At 46.5% G+C, this 20869-nt stretch overlaps 1 protein-coding gene across 1 annotated transcript in view; it reads left to right on the top strand.

Annotated features, from left to right (window-relative positions):
• The window catches only part of LOC123021008 (vomeronasal type-2 receptor 26-like), a 12127-nt gene extending 900 nt beyond the window's left edge, over window positions 1–11227 (top strand). Inside the window, exons 2-5 of the mRNA XM_044425375.1 lie at window positions 2969–3137; window positions 5290–5594; window positions 9895–10101; window positions 10290–11227. Coding sequence (XP_044281310.1) covers window positions 2969–3137; window positions 5290–5594; window positions 9895–10101; window positions 10290–11227 — 1619 coding nt within the window. The remainder of the gene's footprint in view (window positions 1–2968; window positions 3138–5289; window positions 5595–9894; window positions 10102–10289) is intronic.
• The last annotated feature ends 9642 nt before the right edge of the window (window positions 11228–20869 follow it).

The following is a 20869-nucleotide window of genomic DNA, read 5'->3' as shown; positions in this document are numbered from 1 at the left end:
ATTTTTATTTTATACTGATAATTTTAATTTTATTTTTGTAAATCAATGTATTCTTTGTATTTTTATATTTAATGGTAATTTATTATGTGCTATTGTATTTCAATGTATTTTATCATGTTGTAAGCCGCCCCGAGGTTTCGGCAAGGGGCGGCATAGAAATGCTATAATCATCATCATCATCATCATCATCATCATCTGCTTTACGGTGGCCTTCCTGGCCAGGAAGCTGCCCGGGGCCTTCAACAAGGCCAAGCTGATCACCTTCAGCATGCTGGTCTTCTGCAGTGTCTGGGTGTCCTTTGTGCCCACCTACCTGAGCACCAAGGGCAAGTACATGGTGGACGTGCAGGTCTTCTCTATCTTGGCCTCCAGTGCTGGGCTGCTGAGCTGCATCTTCCTCCTAAAGTGCTACATTATCCTCCTGAGGCCTGACCTGAATACCAAGGAGCAGCTAACAGCCAAAAAAGGAAAATGGCATATGATTCTTAAAATTATATATTTTATATGCTTTTATCTAAAATATATGTGCTTTTATATATGTATTATGTATATGCATTTCAGAGCCAAGTCAAGCCCTTTTTATTTTCCTGATATTTTACAGTTTAAATAGCTTATGATTTTATTGATACAGTCAGTCGTGTGTTCTTTGATGGTGATTGGTGTATTTATTAGGTGTTTTATATTGTAAGCCTTCCAAGGATGAACCGTAATGGATGGGATAAAAATATCCTAATAGATAAATAATAGAATTTGAAACACTGACCATGTGTTGTTGTGGATGGCATCATGAGAATCTCTAATAATTGGAGAAGGGATACAAGGAACTGCTGAAAGGGGGTAATTAGGCAGGAGGGAGTGCAAGTGCACCGAGAGGAGGCCAGGGGCAGTTGGGGTCAAACCACAGGAAGGCTGAAGGACCTGAGCCTCCTCCTGAAGGAGGGCTCCTTCTACTGGCAGAGCAGCAAGAGACATCAGCAAGGTTCTAATCAGCCTTTTTTCAATTCAGCTGCATGCCTGTCTTGACCAGTGGTTAAGCATCGGGAGAACAGGGTCCCCCCCTGGCAATCCTCACATAGACCAGCCTTTCCCACGACTCATGTGACAGCTGGGAATCACTTCACTGGACGTAGCTCCAGGACTGGCATGCACATTGAACTCACTCTTCCTGCAGATGCAACTCCCGCCCCTCCGTTCTCTTACTGGCTAAACAGGGTTTAGTGCTCTTTCTTTGCTGAGGTCAAGGCGTGTGGTTCTGTGTATGATTAACATTGTGCTGCCTTACCTTAAGTATTTCAACACCCTCAGGGTGTAGTGAAAGCGTGTGCATCTCGCTTTCATATAATAAACATATCTTCATACGCTCAGTGTGTTACATCTTTTTATTTTTATTTTTTATTTTTTAAAAGTTGTTTCAGTTAAAGCCTTGAGTGAAATGGAAGCCCTGATGCAGGCATGTTTTTGATTCCACAAAAGATCTTGTGTATCATGAGGGAATGGGGTACTGAACACCCCAACGCCTTGGTAACCCCACTGCAGATTCCTAGAGGAATTATTGTGGTGATTCCCAACCTGAATATGAAGGAATGTTTAAATGAATGATATGATCTGACAGATTGTATGTGCTGTATTTCAATTTGGAGAGAGAAATGTTGGGAGGGCAACCCGAGAGTGGTTCATGACTCTCAGGACCTTTTAATACCATCAACACAAGCTGTAATAATTTATGGGTTGGCTCACCTTGTCCTCTTTCTGGTATGGAAAGATGTTTCTGAGAGGTACTCCTGATCAGCAATTGGACAACAAAGGTTTGGGATACTGCATATTTCATTTGCTTCTGTGTTGGTGAAAAAACTCAAGTGAGGTCATTTAAGGGTTTGGGGTGCACTGCCATCAGCATTCAGATGGCACCAATCTCTGCTTCTCCTTCTCTTTAGAGCCAGATGAAGCTCTGAGGCTGATGACATGCGAAATCTGCAAGTGGCCCAGAAATTTGGATGGCTCATGCATCCATCAGTGTCATCCAGGGGGAGTCTCTGGAGCTCCACCTCCGAAGCTGGGTTGTCCAGTTGTGTGGATGTATGTCCTGGTGGTCAAAAGGAGAGGCAGTTGTAATCAGATCACACAGCTGTTCAAGGGAAGATTGGACCACCACCCACTAGATGACCTGAAAGGCCCCTTCTGATTTGTGGTGTTTTCATCTTTGCTTGCCTGTTGGTTTCACTATTGTTCACTCTGGCAATTCTGTTGTTCTCACTTTTGTATCCTGCCCTTTTCCCTCTTCAAAGGGGCCCAGGAAGTTCACACGATCCACCTTCACCCAAAGTAATCCTCACAGCAGCCCTGTGAGGTAGGAAAGGCCAAGAGACAGTGACTGGCTCAATGCCCCCCAGTGAGGTCCATGGCTGAATGTGGAGTAGGACCCGAGGCCAACAGCCCAATGCTGTAACCCCCATGTTGTTTTTACTTTATGGGGATTCAGGGCTTCCTCACAAGTTTCTGCAAAAATATGTTCTGCAGTTGCAAACAGGAAGCTGCACAGAGAGTTGCGTGTTAGGCAGAGGTCCCCCTGCACTTTGCAATTATTAAACTCATGGTAATTGGCACCAGCACTCCAGGGGTTACTCCAGGAAATTCTTTTGAGACCAGACATGGAAACAGCAGGTTCTGCTATAAGAGGAGGGAATATTTGGCACTGGGGATGAAATCAAAGGAGTTCCCATGCTTTCCCCACAGCTGAGGCTTGGGAGGTGCCTGACAAAGGGCAGGGAAACTGCATCCATGTGGCTTGATCAGCTCATGGCTTGGAGCAAAAGCTCCTCTGTTTCTGCATGAGCAGAGCCACTGGCTGCCACATTCTTCTTGCAGAAGCAAATTGCCTCTGGGAAAAGCCACAAGGCAGGGACCATGGCAGGCATGCCCCACCAACCCCTCCTGCTTCTCCTACTTCTTCTGTGGCTCTTCTGGACAGCTGGGGACAAGCAAGTGGCAAGATGCCCCCTGACATTAAGTAGAGATGCATATGATGCAAGGAATCGCTTCCAAACAGGAGACCACCTCATCGGTGGGCTCCTCCCTTCACTGGATGCAGTAATCCAACAGCATTCCTTTGTCAATCCTCCAATTATCCGTGTCAGAGAGTAAGTGCTTCTCCAGAGATGTATTTTGTGCTCCTCCATTGAGGTCTGATTTCTGAAGGAACCCCAAAAGGTACAGCAAGGATGGATGGGTATCAAGCCCTGTCAAGTCCTTTGTTCTTGAAAAACAAACCTCAACATGGGGAAGTCCTGCCATCTCTGCATGTCAAGGTCCATCCCCTAATTCAGAAGGTTTACCTATGATCTCTGCAGTTGGTTACTACTCTTCTTCAGAATGAGGTTGTGGTGTCATTTTAATTCAAGGAAGAAATCTCTCCATTGCCTCTAAAATGATCTGACCTAGTACAGGCTAAGTTCCTTCTAAATGAAACGCTGAACACACTCTGGTGAATCTGTTTTTTCTAGACCACCAGGAAAAAATATTTCCCCTAGAGAAAGGGACCACCGAGGAGATGCATGTTCCATGAGTTCCTACTTTAACAGCAGAAATTCCTTCATGCAGGACTCTGAGTTCAGGAAGGTATTCCCACCGTTTACCTGAAAACCCTCACAAATTTCACATGGCTCCAGACCTTAACATGTGGGCCAACACCACAAAAAAGTCACAGTTGACATTACGTTCCATCACTTCAAAACTCTTCCCAAAACTTTTTCAGAGCCTGGTCTGTCTTTCAACCCTTTTCCCTTGGGATATATGGGAGGAAAAGGCCCTGACGGCTTATGGCATCTTGCAGAAGGGGTTTGGCTTCCTTTGGAACAGCCACATGCCTGGGTCCATGGCAGGCATGCCCCACAAGACCCGCCAAATGCCCCAAAATGTGTTTCTCAAGAGATGTAGTTTGTGCTCCTTCATGGAGGTCTGTTTTCTTAAGAAAGCCCAAAAGGTAGTGCAAGGACAGGTGGGTATCAAGCCCTGTCAAGTCCTGGGTTCTTGAAAAACAAGCCACCTCTTAGGGCCATTCTGCAACCTCCACATTTCATTTCTAATTCAGAAAACTTGCTTATGATTTCTGCCATTGCTGATCATTCTTGCCTGGTCACGGTGTTCTTACCGTCACCTTGGTTTCCAACACAAGAACAACCCAAAATTGGGTCAAACATTTTCCCTTGGATTATATCAGAGCATTAACGAAAGCAGTAAAGAAGTGGAAAGGGGGACAGACCCTGTCTTTTCCGAGCTCACTTCTAATGTTATGTGATTTCTTCTGAGTGTGTTACTTAAGCCTTGAGAAACACAGTGTGCCAGAAGCAAAGCCAGGTGCTAGGGTCTTGCAACATGCCTGGTCAAAGTGGCTTCAGAGAGAATAGGCACAGCATTTGGCCATCCCTGGAGAAGAGGAGCTGAAGGATGAGTCAAGGCAGAAACAAAAGAAGTGCTTCAAAAGGGAGGAAATAGAGCCATCCTTCAGCAGCATCATTTCTGAAAATGTGGCATGGCAAACCACAGGAAGATGAGCAGCAGAAGGTGTAGAGCAGGATCTATTTCACCCAGAATCCTGCTGACACCAGGCCAAGGCTCCTGCCAACAGGAAGTGGGAACACCAGTGCTCTAAAACCCATGTTGCACAGCAAATGACTTCCAATACCACAAATATTAAATGATGATGAGAAGCAGATGAGCTTTGGAAGGTTTCAGGAGAACACTGCACCAGATGGATGCCTGTTCTCCTCCAGCATGACTCTTCTTAATCTCTCATCCTCGCATACCACATTCCTCAAATATCCTGGGACACCCAGATATATCAGAGGCTTCCACACACTCTGGGGTGTCTCTGGCCAGCTCAGATGGCTTCCTCTGTTGATTCTGGGCCCATCTCTCCAGCAGGTGCATGTGGTCAGTGCAGGCACTCTTCCAGGAGGACACGGCTTCCTCCCACTGTCAGAACTGGAGGCTTCACCCAGATGCCACCAGCAGAACTTAGGCAGTAGGAAGCCTCCAGGGAAAGCAGAAAGTGCCACCAGAGAGGGGAAAATACACAACCTTGTGGTCCTCAAGTCCATGGTTCTAAGGTTATTTAGTTTTCGTTGGTTAAGCTTTACATACTGCTCATTAGTAACGGAGTTCCCAGAATGAAGAAGGTGTTGAATGAACAAGAAAGTGTGGGTGAGAATGTGTCTTGGGTTACTTCACATTACTTACACTACTTTTTCATACATATTAATGTGTCTATGAAAAACATCTCCTTTGCTGCAGAGCAAACACTGGAAACTACTTCTATGACCTGGCCTTCTTGCATGCCATCCATGAGATCAACCAGGACCCGGAACTCTTGCCCAACACCTCTCTGGGTTACAGCATCTATGAAAACTTTTATAACACCAGGATCACCTACGACATCATGCTGGACCTCCTGTCTCCTGAGCAGAAGAACATCCCGAACTACAGCTGTGGGAGCCAGATGGACCTGCTGGCTGTTGTGGAAGGGGCTGACTCGGAAATCTCCAGCCATATTTCAGCCCTGTTGGGCATCTCCAAAATCCCACAGGTATATATGGAGGGTATGGTGTCTGTGAGCATTTTATGTTGGAGAGCCTTCAGCTGCCTTGTGGACCCCACGGGACTGGTAGTATCTTTCCTGGAGACCAGGAAGCACCGGGGGAAAGGTCTATGTCGGTAGTTCAAGAACCTCTCATTCTGTGTTGGGGATTGTGTTCTGGAGAAAAACTTAGGTCTCTTTTCTTCCTTGGCAGGTCAGCTATGGCTTCATCTCTCATGACTTTAAGAATAAAGCCCGGTTCCCTTTTTTTTACCGGGTGGTCCCCAAAGATAGAGACCAGTACCTGGGGATAGTCCAGATGCTCCTGCATTTCAGATGGACATGGATTGGCCTATTTGCTCCAGACAATGACAATGGGGAACGGTTCATGCAGACCATGACCCCTTTGCTCACATCCAACAGCATCTGTGTTGCCATCTCAATGCAATTCCCAGAAAGGAATCGTCCTAAAATCAGACTGAACCTTCCTCCCACTTTCCTATGGAGACAAGTCAAGGTCTTTGTTTACTATGCAGAAACTCGCTCTTTCAGTGGTGGAATGTTTCTTCTACAACAATTGCTTCGTCTGTGGGTAGGACCTGCTCAAGGCAATGTTTGGCTCACAACGGCCTTGTGGGACATCAGCTCAACAGTGACCCACAGATTTTCCTCTAGGAAGCACAGCCATTGGTTCTTTTCCTTCTCAATCCAGACAAAGAACAAGCACAAAAGGGCATATACTGATCCTGTTGCTCACATCCTGGAAAAATCATTTTGTTGTTCATATTCCAAATATGCTTTTTCGGTCAGAGGGAGGAGAAGATGTGAACAGAAGGAGACCTTGTCCATGGAGCTGCTTAAACCGAGTCTTTCTGAGAACACCTACAATGTCCATAGAGGTGTCCAGATGGTGGCACGAGCCTTGCACATGGCACAGGGTTCCACATCCAAGCAAAGGACAAAGGTGGGAGGAGAAATGCTGGACATTCAGAAGCTGCAGCCATGGCAGGTATCCCCTTTTCCTTCAGAAATCTCTATCCTGAAAATGACAGAATTCAGCCCTCACAGGATCAAGGCTGGAAGAAGTGGTGTATGGTAAAACTTCCCCGAGGTGGACACAAAGTGCATCAATCCCCCAGGTGCAAACCAGTTGAAGCTCTGATTGCTGATGGCCAGAACATAGCGTTTGTTTCATCCTATTCCCCTTGCCCAACGGGCACTTAATAAGTGTGGCCGAAATGAGCTAGACAGCATGGGCTGGCTGGTGCTGATGGTCCATTCAAGTTTGGGATTCAGGAAGAGAGTGAATCCAGGGAAACCATAAATTTAGTTTCATGATGCTAAATGGGCAGGGGATGAGGGAAAGAAGCTCTGAGAGTCTGACTGTGGTGGGAACAGCCCGTGTGGTGCAAGGGGAGGAAAGTGGGCAGTGCTGACTTTGTTCCTCTGAACTCAAAGGCAGGGTTCCTAAAAGGCACCATCTGGCTGGCTTGGCTATTTTCAGTGCAAAGTCACTATTCTTTGAATTTTGTTGGTGTTACAGAGCTGGTCTAAGAGAAGCAGTTTCCGCTGGGAGTTCACCACAAGCAGCACCATCTTCAAAGGGTCTGCTGGGGGTCTTGCCAGGCTGTAGGGCTGTGCATCATTTCATAGAAATGTAGAAACTGAGTCAGAAGGGGCCTCCCGGTCCATCTAGTCTGACCTCCGGCACCAGCCGGCTCCGCTCACGACATGCCCACCATGTGCACATCCAGTCTATCCTTGAACACCCTCTCGATGGGGCCTTAACAACCTCTTGAAGAAGCCCATCCACACCCTCGGGGTCCTAACTTTCAGGAAATGCTTCCTGGCATCCAAATGGAACCTTGGTTCCCTGGGATTTGCTCCATTGGAGCGCTTTCTGCCTTTCTCTGCAGGGGAGAACAAGTCTCTACCCATCTCCATGTGACATCCCCTCACATATCTGTATGTCTCCAACATATCCCCTCTGAGTCTCCTCTTCTCCAGGCTGAAGAGACCCAGTTCCCTCAGTCTGGCCTTATACCCCATCCCCTGCAAACCGGCCACCAACCTTGTGGTCCTACGCTGCACTGACTCTAACCTGGCTATATCCTTTCTGTAAAGAGGGGCCCAAAACTGAGCACAGTACTCCAGTTGAAGGTGCACCAGTGTTGTATAGAGTGGTAGCACATTTCCCTGCAATATGCCTTTATGAGCACCAGTGACACCAATTGCTTGAATTCTCCTTGAGGCACAAAACTAAATTGATCCATCTTTTGGGGAATATTTGATTGAAACATGAGCAGAGTGTGAAAACATGAAGAGAACACCACAAGCAATGTGTTGGAATTTGAACACAGTGAGCAAAAACCTTCTTTGAGGAGATCCAGGCCTTCTCTAAGAACTTTCCTCCAAATGGAAAGTACTGTTTGAGAAACCTTAAACTTTGTCAGCTTGTCCCTAAATCATCCAGAGACATACATCTCAGCCTTTCCCAAAGGATGAAGGGGAAAAGGGGGACTCAGGAATGCACTTCACTCTTTGTTTTCAAATGTATTTGAACCAAAAGAAGGAAAGCCAGCAGAGCCTTGGAATGCATGTTCTGCCACTGAGATCAAGAGAAAGGACAGGGCGAAAATGACCAGCAAGGTTTATGCTCTTCTCTATCTTTCCAGCTGCACCATTTCCTGAAAAACGTCTGGTTCTCCAATGCTTCCTTGGATGGACTTCACCTGGACAGGGATGGGGAGCTGACGGCCAGCTTTGATATAATGTTACACTGGCTGGATCTGCCCAGACCCTCACTTGTTAAAGTGAAAGTCGGGGCTCTAGAGTGGCAGGAATCCACACACCAAGTGTTCCACCTCAATGAGAATCCCAGCGCATGGCATAACCAGGTGAGGCAACCCATGTCTTCCAAGCATATACAAATTGGGGCAGGGGGCACTAACAAGTAACTTATGTGCTGAGGGGTGCATGCACTGAACCTAAAGGACACCTGCAAAGTTCTTCACACCTGCTTCCCTCGTCAAAACTATTTATTTTTTAAGAACACTGAATCTCATCAGGGAGCCAGGCCCTTCTTCCTGTTCCTGAACCCACAGCGGTGCAGCTGTGGAGGGCAGGAAGAGGAGGAAGAAATCACCTTCTGGCCTATGAAATCTTCCCCTGCCCACAGTCTATTCCTCTTTCCATTCTCTTTTTCTCATGCTCTCTCAATTCCCAGACTCCAACCTCTTGGACATTTCACAATCCTCCTAGCCTCTTCCTCCTTTTTTAGGGAAGTGTGAGGGATCCACTCTGGAGAATCCACATTGCAAATCTGCTGGATCATCCAATTTCAGCTTTCTGGCCTCTGGCCTCTATTCCCAGCCTGAAAAAGGGACTTACTTTTTCATAGCTGCCACGTTCTTGTGAACATTTTCACTGGGCTCTTACTACAAGCAAAGATCTCCTTCTTGGTAGCTGTCCACCATTTCACATCCCAACAGATTCAAATTTTAGTTGGGAGCTCTTTGCTCAGTTGTGAATTCCTCAGCTCTTGCTTGCATTTAACTACTAAGGCCACTCTGAATTACAATAGTTGTCAGAATCCCGGAATCTCAATTTGAGAAGAGAGAAAAAAACTCAGGTTCATGGGAAAGACCAAGCATCCAGGCCATTTGAGGCTTTATTGTATTTACCCCAAGGTTCCCGCGGTACACTCACGATAATGCATGCTGCATTAACGGGCAGGCAGAGGTGAACTCTGCTGCAAAGCTTCAATACCATTACAGGGCATTTATAGGTACACAGGTGCAGGGCAACTGATGACAGAATGCAGAGATTACAATAAGATTCTGAGGTCATCACATACAGAACAGATAAAGAAATGTCAGTCAATCACACTGTAACAATGAGATTAAAATATTTCTAATTGCCTGTACTGACACTTTGAGTAACTTGAACCCATCTCCAGGTCTGCTCAGACATGCAAATTCCAGCTACTAGAAACGATTCATGATAAGCTCAGGACCTCATCTCAACTCTAAACATTCTGCATGATCAGGGCACATGAAGCCCTCTGGGCTATCAAAAGATTATTGTAAACTGAATTCCAACAATGACTATTTACAATGTATATTTGTCTACTGTAGCCTACAGCTGAAGGTGAGAGAAATGAGTGGGGGAATGCCATTTTAAAAGTGACAGCTTGGTTTTGAGAAGGAAGACAGGATTTGATCCCACAATACAAAGGCACACAGGAGTAATGCTTTTCAGACAGGATTTATCCAAATTTTCCCAACATAGTGTAGGCCCATCCAGTTAGGACACTTCATGAGGTGTCTTCATTCTACTATTATTTGATTTTCCAGTTTCCCACTTGCACGTTCTCCTCAACATTCCTTCTCTGTATTGCCAGACCCTCCCTCAGTCGAGGTGTTCCAAAAGCTGCTTCCCTGGATATGTCAAGGTGATTGTGGAAGGAAAGCCAGTTTGCTGCTATGCCTGTGCTCCATGTGCAGAAGGGACCATCTCCACTCAGGAAGGTAACTGGGGCCATAGAAGAGAAACTCTGAATCATTTTCATTGATAAATCATTTTCTGAAATATGTGTAAATGTTATCATCACTGTGGGTTGAAAAAGACAGAACTCTAGAAGACAGGAGGATAAAGAGAGACATGGCTGATACCATACAACCCATTTTCTTTTTCCTTTTTTAATCCCTGTCCTCAGATGTGGAACATTGTACCAGATGTCCAGAAGATCAGCATCCAAACAAGAAGCAAGATCAATGTGTTCTCAAAATTACCAGCTTCCTCTCCTATGGAGAATCTCTAGGAATTGTCCTAGTTTCCTTTGACTTTTTCCTGTCTGTAACAACAAGCTGTGTGTTAAGCATCTTCATTAAGTACCTGGAAACTCCCATAGTCAAAGCCAACAACCGGGACCTTTCCTACATTCTGCTCATCTCCCTCCTGCTTTCCTTCTTGTCCTGCTTCTTCTTCTTTGGTCAGCCAAGGAAAGTCACCTGCCTTCTTCGTCAAGCAGCTTTCAGCATCATTTTCTCAGTGGCCATCTCTTCCCTCCTGGCCAAAACCATCACTGTGGTGCTGGCCTTCCTGGCCACCAAGCCTGGAAACAGGGTGAGGAGATGGCTGGGGAAGAGCTTGGCCAATACCATTGTGCTTTCCTCTTCTGGTGTTCAAGTTCTTATTTGCACCTTCTGGCTGGCCACCTCTGCACCGTTCTCTGACTCTGACATGTATTCACAGCCTGGAGAGATCATTCTGCAGTGCAATGAAGGCTCTGTGGCCATGTTCTACACTGTGCTTGGCTACATGGGCTTTCTGGCTGCTGTGTGCTTCACCATGGCTTTCCTGGCCAGGAAGCTGCCTGGGGCCTTCAATGAGGCCAAGCTGATCACCTTCAGCATGCTGGTCTTCTGCAGTGTCTGGATCTCCTTCGTGCCCACCTACCTGAGCACCAAGGGGAAGTACATGGTGGCTGTGCAGGTCTTCTCCATCTTGGCCTCCGGCGCTGGGCTGCTGGGCTGCATCTTCCTGCCCAAGTGCTACATTATCCTACTGAGGCCTGACCTGAATACCAAGGAGCATCTAACAGTCAAGCAGGAAAACAGCATAGGTTCCCTAGAAAAGACTTTAAAATATTGACTATTCATATCTGCAAACACAGCTATAATGAAACTATTGGACATTGTTTGTACTTATTTTTATTTGTACTTTTAGATTGTGCTGTGAGCTGCCCTGACTACCTCTGGTTATAGGGAGCAATAGAAATGCAATAAGTGATCAATTAAATAATTCCATCTTCAGAGAAGCCTGGGTACTGAATCCCCCTTTTACAACATCTTGGAGAACCCAGGACTTCTGACTCTATGGCTCCCATCCAGACTAATCCTTCAGGCTTTCTCTCAATCCAGCTGCATGCCTGTCTTGACCAGTGGATAAGACTTGGAGAAGACGGGTCTCCACTTTGCACTCTGCACATAGACCAGTCTTGCCCATGAATCAAGTGGCAGTAGGAACTCACTTTCCTGGGCAAGACTCCAGGACCAGCATATCCTTTGAAATCCCCCTTTCTGCAGATGGGATTCCTTCCCTCTGTTGACTCCATTTTTTGGCTAAACAGGATTTTATGCTCTTTGTTTGCAGGTGCCTGGGTGTGGTTGTGTGTATGATATTGAACACCCTTGGGGTGTACTTACAGCTTGTGCATCTCTTTCATATAATGTGAAATCTTCTTAGCTGAAGTGTGTGAAGTCTTGTCTAAAAATAAAGTCACTCAAGACATGCAAAAACTGAGGTAGGAATCTATCTATTGTTCCCAGCATTAACCTCTTCTCCAGTGTGTCTGGTTCATTTAGAAGGGTTTATTTTATCAGTAAAAGGTACTGATAAGTCCCTGGTCATTTGCACACAGGCAGGAGACAAGAAGCTAAGACTGGAGCCTCAGCTGATCTGCCCAGTGATCAGTGAGGGTGTTGTGCAGGGTCACACATTTTGCTGTCTTAGAGGTCACCCTGCTTTAACTTCTTCTTTTCAGGTTAACACCCTTAGGAACTGCAGTTTTGGAGACTGGCTCTACAACAACATCCCTTCATGTTAAACAGTTTGTCTTGCTCTATGGAATACAATTTTAAAAGCCAAGCTCTCCCTTCAAGATAGCTGAACTGGATTTAGGAGATTTTGGAATCAGGTTTCAGGTAGGAGGTCAGGAAGAACTTCCAGATGGTCAGGATCCTGAGGATATGGAATGGGCTTTCACGGGAGGTGGGGGACCCATCAGTGAGGGTGTTCGCAGAAAGATTGGACAATCACATTTGTGGAGCCTGCCTGCTGCTTCTCGCACTGGTTCCTACCCCCACAGACCAGAGCAGAGGCCACATGCACTGCCCTCCATGTTCTCCAGCTCAACATCAGTTGGTGTTGCCATTTGTGGGAGAAATGGAGGTGCTGTCAGGGAGAAGGGGGAGAGGAGAGATTACTCAAAAGGAGTGAGCCAGGAGCAGGTACCTCTCCTGGGTGGGGCCTTGGAGAGCATGTCCTCTTCTGTGAGCCTTTTGGGTTGCCCTGTTGTATGTGGGTGTAAGCAACACTGGATTGTGTGGCTGTGCTCCCTTCACTGTACTAATGGGTGATTGACTTTATCTGTGTGGGGATTATAGCTATACCTTATCATTACTGCTAATCTTCATGATGTATTATATTGTTTTATGTATTGATATTACATGATACATTATTTAACATATTTCTGTTATGAGGTTCATTTGGATTTTGTATTGCTCATTGTTAGATATAATATTGCTTGCTTGTGCTGCTCTGACTGGACCATAAGGAAGGCTCAGTGCTGAAGTATTGAGGCCTTTGAATTGTGATGCTGGAGAAGACTCCTGAGAGTCCTTGGATTGCAAGGAGATCAAACCAGGCAATCTTAAAGGAAATCAACCCTGACTGTTCTTTAGAAGGGCAGATGCTGAAGATAAAGCTCACCTTTCTTCTCACATATTTTCTGCAGCTTCAGACTTGCACGGGAAGCCACATGGAGAGGTCCAAATTGGACCGAGGTCACCGTACTCTTTACATTTATTAAAATCATGGTGATTAGCAGCAGGACTCCAAGGATTAGTCCAGGAAATGCTTTTGAGACTAAACTCAGGAATATCCAGCTCTGCAAGAGGCGGAGCCAGTTTTTGGCACTGAGCACGGAATCGGGGGGCACAGAAACTTCCCCGATATCCTTGGCTTGGGAGTAACTTGACGGCAGACAGGACGCTGACATTGTCTGACTCGATCATCTCATGGCTGAACCAAAACATCTTCTGCTTCTGCATGAGCAAAGGCCCCAACTGCCACCTTGTTCTTGCAGGAGGGTTTTGATTTTTCTTGGGCAACAGCCAGAAGGGAGGGACTGCGGCAGGCATGCCCCTCAAGACACTCCTGCAGCTGCTGCTCCTGCTTCTGTGGCCCCTCTAGGCATCTGGGGGCATGCAAGTGACAGGAAGCCCTTTAGCTAAGGTGATATCAGTGCGATTTGTGTAATCTTTTCTGACCAGGAGACCACCTCATCAAAGGGGTCTTCCCTTCACTCTATTCAGCAATAGAACTGCACTCCTTTGCTGGAGACCCAAGATCAGGAAAACTAAGATAATGGCATCTGGTCCTATCACTTCCTGGCAAATAGATGAGGAAGAAATGGAGGTAGTGACAGATTTTATTTTCTTGGGCTCCAAGATCACGGCAGACAGTGACTACAGCCAAGAAATTAAAAGGCACTTGCTCCATACTAAAAAGCAGGGACATCACCCTGCCGACAAAAGCTCACATAGTCAAGGCTATGGTTTTCCCAGGTGCAATCTATGGCTGTGAAATTTGAACCATAAGGAAGGCAGAGCGCCATAGACTTGAGGCCTTTGAATTGTGGTGCTGGAGAACTTCTGTGAGTCCCTTGGACAGCAAGGCGATCAAACCGGTCAGTCCATAGAAAAATGTAGGGCTTGGGAAGAAAGGGTGTGGTACTTGAGTCACATTACTAGAAGGCCAGAGTCCCCAGAGAAGACCTTCATGATAGGGAAAGTCAAAGCAGAAGAGAAAGACCAGATGGGAAATAAATTGATTCCATAAAGGAACCCACTGCCTTGATTTTATAGGCAGAAGACATCTTGGAGGGCTTCCATCCATAAGGTCACCTTAAATTGAAGACAACATCACAGCATGTTGTCACAACAATAATGTGGGGAAGTTATCACTCAAGAAAATCTCTCTTCGTGTGTTGGAGTGTGTCTGTGTGGTGGGAGGGTGACAGCACTTTTGGTGCTAGGAATACCCTGAGATCTGGCAACAAGGTGAAACCATCTTGGTGATGCATGGTCCTCATCCAGGAACCTGGTCTGGTGTTACCATTGTGTTTGGGTTGTTACCCAAGCTGCATGTTCCAGGCCCTTCTCCCAAAAGATGCATGAGACCAATATAAGACATTCCACCTTCTGTGTCAGCATGGCATTTGAGCTCTCAATTTAAGACATGTCTTAAATCAAGTAGAATATGAAGATTTTTTTTAATCATATGAGAACCAGACAAACTGCCATATGAATCAGACACAGAACCATGTGTTTTGACCTCTGGAAACAAAGAGCAGCAAAACCTTTTTGGCCAGTAAAAGAAGACCATGGAGGGGCAGGATTCACTTCTGCAGAAAGAGTGCCTGAACTGAAGTTTCGTCTAGTGAAGCGAGTCCCTGCTACCTCTTGAGTCATGGGCAAAACTGGTCTATGCGCAGATTGCCAAGTAGGACCCCTTCTCTCCTGTGTCTGAATGACTGGTCAAGAGAGGCATGTGGCTGGACTGGCAAAAGATTGATCAGTCCAACTGGGGAGCATGGAGCCCCAAGATCTGGGCTCTCTAGGATTTTGTAAAAGGATCCCAGGTCCCCTAAACTTGGAACATAACTATTTATCATTTATTGAAAGCACTTGTATGCCTCCCCAAAGGCAGAGGCTCTCTCATCAGCTCACTGAGCAAACTAAAGATAAAAGTAAATAACAATAGCAACAAAACCATGAAATATAATATGATTAAAATACCGTATGAACACAATGTAGAAATGGAACATGTAGAAATAAACACAAAATACAGAGTAAAAGAGCAACCAATAAAAAAACTAGCAGCAAACCAATAATCCAATCTACTCCCCTAGTCTTCTTTGCTGCTCATTTAGACCCCCTCCTACTGACTACCCCATCCCACACCACCTCCTCCCATCCCTTCCTTGCCTAATGAGAGATTCTCTGGATCCCTTCAGCACCAACACTTCAGCAGCTGTTGCCCAAGGAACACCTCTCTCCTGCCACTGGCATCATGCCAGCATTAGCGGATATGTATACTTAATACTTCAAAGTTTATTTTAGAATCATATGACATTTTACATTTTGGTTGTTAGATGCTCCTTGGTATTCAGGACAGGCCTCAGTAGGATAATGTAGCACTTGGGCAGGAAGATGCAGCCCAGCAGCCCAGCGCCGGAGGCCAAGATGGAGAACACCTGCACAGCCACCATGTACTTCCCCTTGGTGCTCAGGAAGGTGGGCACGAAGGACACCCAGACACTGCAGAAGACCAGCATGCTGAAGGTGATCAGCATGGCCTTGTTGAAGGCCCCAGGCAGCTTCCTGGCCAGGAAGGCCACTGTGAAGCAGACGGCAGCCAGGAAGCCCATGTAGTCGAGGGCAGTTTAGAACATGGCCACAGAGCCTTCATTTCACTGCAGAATGATTAGTCCAGGCTGGGAGTGCATGTCAGAGTCAGGGAATGGGGGAGAGGTCCCCAGCCAGATGGAGCAAAGAAGAACTTGGACACTGGAGCAGGAGATGACAATGGAGTTGGCCAAGCTCTTCCCCAGCCATCTCCTTACCCTGTTGCCTGGCTTGGTAGCCAAGAAGGCCAGCACCACAGTGATGGTTTTGGCCAGGAGGGAAGAGACGGCCACTGAGAAGATGATGCTGAGAGCTGCTTGATGAAGGCAGGTGACTTTCCTGGGCTGACCAAAGAAGAAGAAGCAGGACAAGAAGGAGAGCAGGAGGGAGATGAGCAGAATGTAGGAAAGGTCCTGGTTGTTGGCTTTGACTATCCAGGTACTTAATGAATATTCCTAACACACTACTTGTTGTTCCAGACAGGAACAGGGAAATGGAAACCAGGATAATCCCCAGATATTCTCCATAGGAGAAGAAGCTGGTAACTTTGAGGACACACTGATCTTGCTTCTTGTTTGGATGCTGATCTTCTGGACATCTGGTCAATGTTCTGCATCTGAAGAGAGGGACAATAAAAAGAGTGGAGAAAAGGGTTCTTTGGTTCTAGAGTTCTATCTTTTTAAAAGCACATTGAAGAGATGGATTACATTTATACATATTTTGAAAAATTATTTCTCAATGAAAATGGTTCAGAGCTCTTCTTGTATGGGACTCCCTTACCCTCCTGAGTGGAGATGGTCCCTCCAGCGCAGGGAGCACAACTATAGCAGCAAACTGGCTTTCCTTGTTTAATCATCCTGACGTATCCATAGGAGCAGCTCTTGGAAACCTTGACTTCGGGAGGGCCTGTAAATACCAAGAAGGAATATTGAGGAGAACGTGCAAGTGGGGAAGCTGGAAGAATGAACAATGATAGAATGAAGATGCATCATGAAGAGCTGTAATGGTATCTACCCAATGTAGTGAAGTGGATGTCTAAATGGCCAATGCCCTTGAGTGCCAGCAAGTGTACGAAAAATCAAATTCACCAGTTTCTGGGCAGCCCAGGCCAGGGGATCTAGCGGATTTCCAAAGTGGATTCTCAAGAATGGATGCCTCACACTTCCCTAAGAGGGGGAAAATAGGGTGTGGAGAGCTTGGCATGGTTCCTTTAGGTTCGGTGCATCAACAGCACAGTCCACGAGGGCTGTGGTAGTGCCCTCTGCATTTATTTGTATAAGATTAGAAGACATGTGTTGCCGCACTTGGTTACGCCATACACTGGGATTCTCATCAAGGTGGAAAAGAGGGATTGAGGATTCCTGCCTGTCTAGACCCCTAACCTTCACTTTCACTAGCAAGGCGCTGGGCAGATCCTGCCAGTATAACAGGATATGAAAGCTGGCCGTCAGCCCCCTGCAACGTTTGAAAAATTGGAACATTGAGCTCAAAATATCTGAGTGAGTCAGAGGGTGCATTTTGGGGACCCAGCCAATGATTGCAACAGAGCAAAGTTCAGATTCCCCCCTTTCCGCTCCTTTGCCCTCTTGGGCTGTGCCCACCACAAATGATCCTCTCTGTGCTTTGCTTCCCTCACTCCTGCCCATTTAGCATCAGGAAACGTAACTGCATGGTTTGCTTGGATTAACTCTCTTTCTGAACCCCCAGACTTGACCATCACAGCCATCCAGCCCATGCTGGCCAACTCATTTGGGCCACACTTATAGAGCACCTGCTGGACAATGGGAAGGGGATGAAATGCAGCCCTTTTTCTGGCCAGCAGAAATTATAGCTTCCGCTGGCCTCTGCCCAGCAGACCAGTGCACCTAGTGTTCGCCTCTGGGTAGTTTTGCCAGATGCCAAATCTGCCAGCCATGCAGATTACACACCAGTGAGTAATGCTGTCCTTTTTGGAAAAGAGATCTGTGAAGGAAAAGGAGTACCTGGCATGGCTGCAGCTTCCCAAGGTCCAGCCTTTCTCCTCCCACCTTTGCCCATTTCTGTGATGTGCACCCATGTGCCATGAGCAAGACTTGTGCCAACATCTGGACACCTCTATAGACATTGTAGGTGTTCTCAGAGAGACTCAGTTGAAGCACCTCAAGGGGCAAGTTCTCCTTCTGCTCACATCTTCTCCTCCCTTTAACTGACAAAGTGTATTTGGAATATGAGCAGCGAAATGCTTTTGACATGTAGGGGCCAATATGATCAAAATTACCCCCCTTTGGCCTGTTGTTTATCTGAATTGAGAATGAAAAGAAGCAGTGGCTGTGCTTCCAAGACGAAAATCTTCGGGTCACTGCTGAGCTGATGTCCCAAAAGGCTGTTGTGATCCAAACATTGCCTTGAACAGGTTCTGCCCAGAGATCTAGAATTTGCTGTAGAAAGAACATTCCATCATTGAAAGAGCGCATTTCCGCTTAGTAGACAAAGACCTTGACCTGTTTCCATAGGAAAGTGGGTGGAAGGTGGACACTGAATGCAGAATGATTCCTTTCTCGGAATCGCAGTGAGAAGGCAACACAGATGCTGGTTGCTGTGAGCAGAGGGGTCATGGTCTGCATGAACTGTTCCCCGTTGTCATTGTCTGGAGCATAGAGACCGATCCATGTCCACCTGAAATGCAGGAGCAGGTGGACAATCCCCAGGTGCTGGTCTCTGTCTTTGGGGACCACATGGTAAAAAAATGGGAACTGGGCCTTATCCTTCAGGTCATGGGTGACAAAGCCATAGCTGACCTGCCAAGAAAGAAAAGAGACCCAAGTTTTGCTCTGGAACACAAACTCCAACACAAAGCAAGAGTTTCTGCAATCACGACCCTCCCCCTGCCCCCCTCGGGTGCCACATGATATCCTGGAAAGGGGCTCCAATACCCATGGGGACTATAAGTGCCATCTAGTCCACCTCCCTACTGGTAGAATGGCAAACTTGCTGCCTGTGGAATCCCAGCAGTGGAACAGGAGGGCATACACTCCACATTCTTTCAGCAACTTGTTTTTAGAGATATGCTCCCTTGCGAGCGTAAGGAGGTTGTCACAATAGGGGAGTCCTGTGTCATGACATCCTCACATTCAGGGCGGTTGGACCTATGTGCGGAAATTATTCCTCTATATTCATGCTAACAAGTGGGCTTGGCCTGCTTTCATTCTCCATTGCACGTGAAGAGGTCTTTGCTAGCCTCTTGGTCTGAAGCCATGTCAAAGGATGTTTCCTTGTTCATTTCTGGCCAACAGAAGCAAGTGAGAAGCCCAGGCACTGCTGTGCTAGGTGTAGCCAGAAAAAACCACAAGTGGATCAGGGTATTTCCCTCAGAAGTGCATTCCTCACTTTGATTTCCCTACGTCCTGGCTTTGACATAGTTTGAGGGCCTTTTCTGCAACCCCTTGCTTGGTTCTTACATGGATGTTGGCAACTACTTGGAGAAAGTGGCAGTAAACAAAAGAAGTGGCTGTTTGGTTAACCGAAGGAATAAGATTGTTCCAATCTCCTTCGAATCCGATCTGCTGCAAAGTCCGCCACTCAGTGCCCTGTTGCGTGAAGCAACCCCTTGTTGCATGTATTTCAGTGCTTCTCCCTTCCAATAAACAACATTTTAGAATTGAAGAGTTGTCAGGTTTCCTCTACATGGTGCACACAGGGGTTTGGCCAAAGATATGTAGAGAGGGCAAAAAATTCCAGGCTGCAGACAAAGTAAATAAGACAGACCTGAAGAGAACTCATGTCATGGTTATGTAATCCCAAGGAAGTTGTTCTTGGGTATCTCCATTCGTCCCACCAATTTCAGAGGAGATTCTGTGGGGGGGGAAGGGGACCTGTGAGGAAGGCAAGGACTTGTCTTGACCCAAAAAGTCATAAAGTACATAGTGGGGTTTCCTCACTCACTTGCTTTTGCAGAGACCCCATGACATTCTTTTCATGTTCAGATTTCTGGTAAATTATCTACTTGGAAATATTGGATCCTTCTGGGTTATCTTGCTTGATTTTAAAACTGAAGGACCTGGGAGCGGCATTTGCCAGTTGGAAATGGTGCATGTTAAATAGTCTGCTCCCTTGGATGGGCAACATGGTGCCTCCTTCTTTCTCCTCTGGTTCCCAGCAGATGTCCATGATGTTGAGTCAGAGAGATAAATACAGCTTGTAGTGTATTCAGTGAAAGAGCACTATGGTCACCATCACTGGAAATGTGCTCAAATATCTTATGGAATGAGACATAAGCTGTGAGATGCCTACCTGTGGGATTTTGTAGGTCCCCAACATGGCTGAAATATGGCTGGAAATTTCCGAGTCAGCCCCTTCCACAACAGCCAGCAGGTCCCTCTGTCTCCCACAGGTGTAGTTTGGGATGTTCTTCTGCCCAGGAGACAGCAGATCCAGTACGATATCATAGGTGATCCTGATGCTGCGATAGTTCTCAAAGATGCTGTAGCCCTGAGAGACGTTGGGCAGGAGCTCTGGATTCTGGCTTATCTCATGGATGGCATGTAAGAAGGCCAGGTCATAGAAGTAGCATAAATCTGGTGCTTTGCAGCAAAAGATATGTTTTTCATAAATGTACTCATATAAATGTAACTGTAGTTTAAGCAATATAAACTAACCTATGTAACTTGCTGCAACAGACCTATCATTGCTTGTTGATTCAACACCTTCTCTATTCTTAGAGCTCTGTTACTAATGAACAGTATGGAAAATTTAACTAACTAAAGCTAAATAACCTTAAAACCATGAACTGGAGTAGTGCAAGGTTGCATCATTTTTCCCTCTCTGGTGGCACTTTCTGCTTTCCCTGGGGGCTTCCTCCTGCCTAAGTCCTGGTGATTGCATCTGCGTGAGCCTTCCAGTTCGGACAGTGGGAGCAAGCCGTGTCCTCCTGGAAGAGTGGCCAAATGCTCCTGCTGGAGAGGGGGGCCCAGAATCAGCAGTGGAAGTCCTCTGAGCTGGCCAGAGACACCCCAGGGAATGTGGAGGGCTCTGATATGTGTTGGTGTCTCAGGATCAGGCAGAACTTGAGGAGCACAGTCTGGGAGGAAAATACCATAGGAAGAGTTGTGCTGGATCAGAAAAAGCT

Source organism: Varanus komodoensis, unplaced genomic scaffold (genome assembly GCF_004798865.1).
Source record: "Varanus komodoensis strain SLA01 unplaced genomic scaffold, ASM479886v1 scaffold150, whole genome shotgun sequence".
NCBI classification, from domain to species: domain Eukaryota; kingdom Metazoa; phylum Chordata; class Lepidosauria; order Squamata; family Varanidae; genus Varanus; species Varanus komodoensis.
Note: the sequence above shows the minus strand (reverse complement) of the source record. Positions and strands in the feature narration are given on the sequence as shown.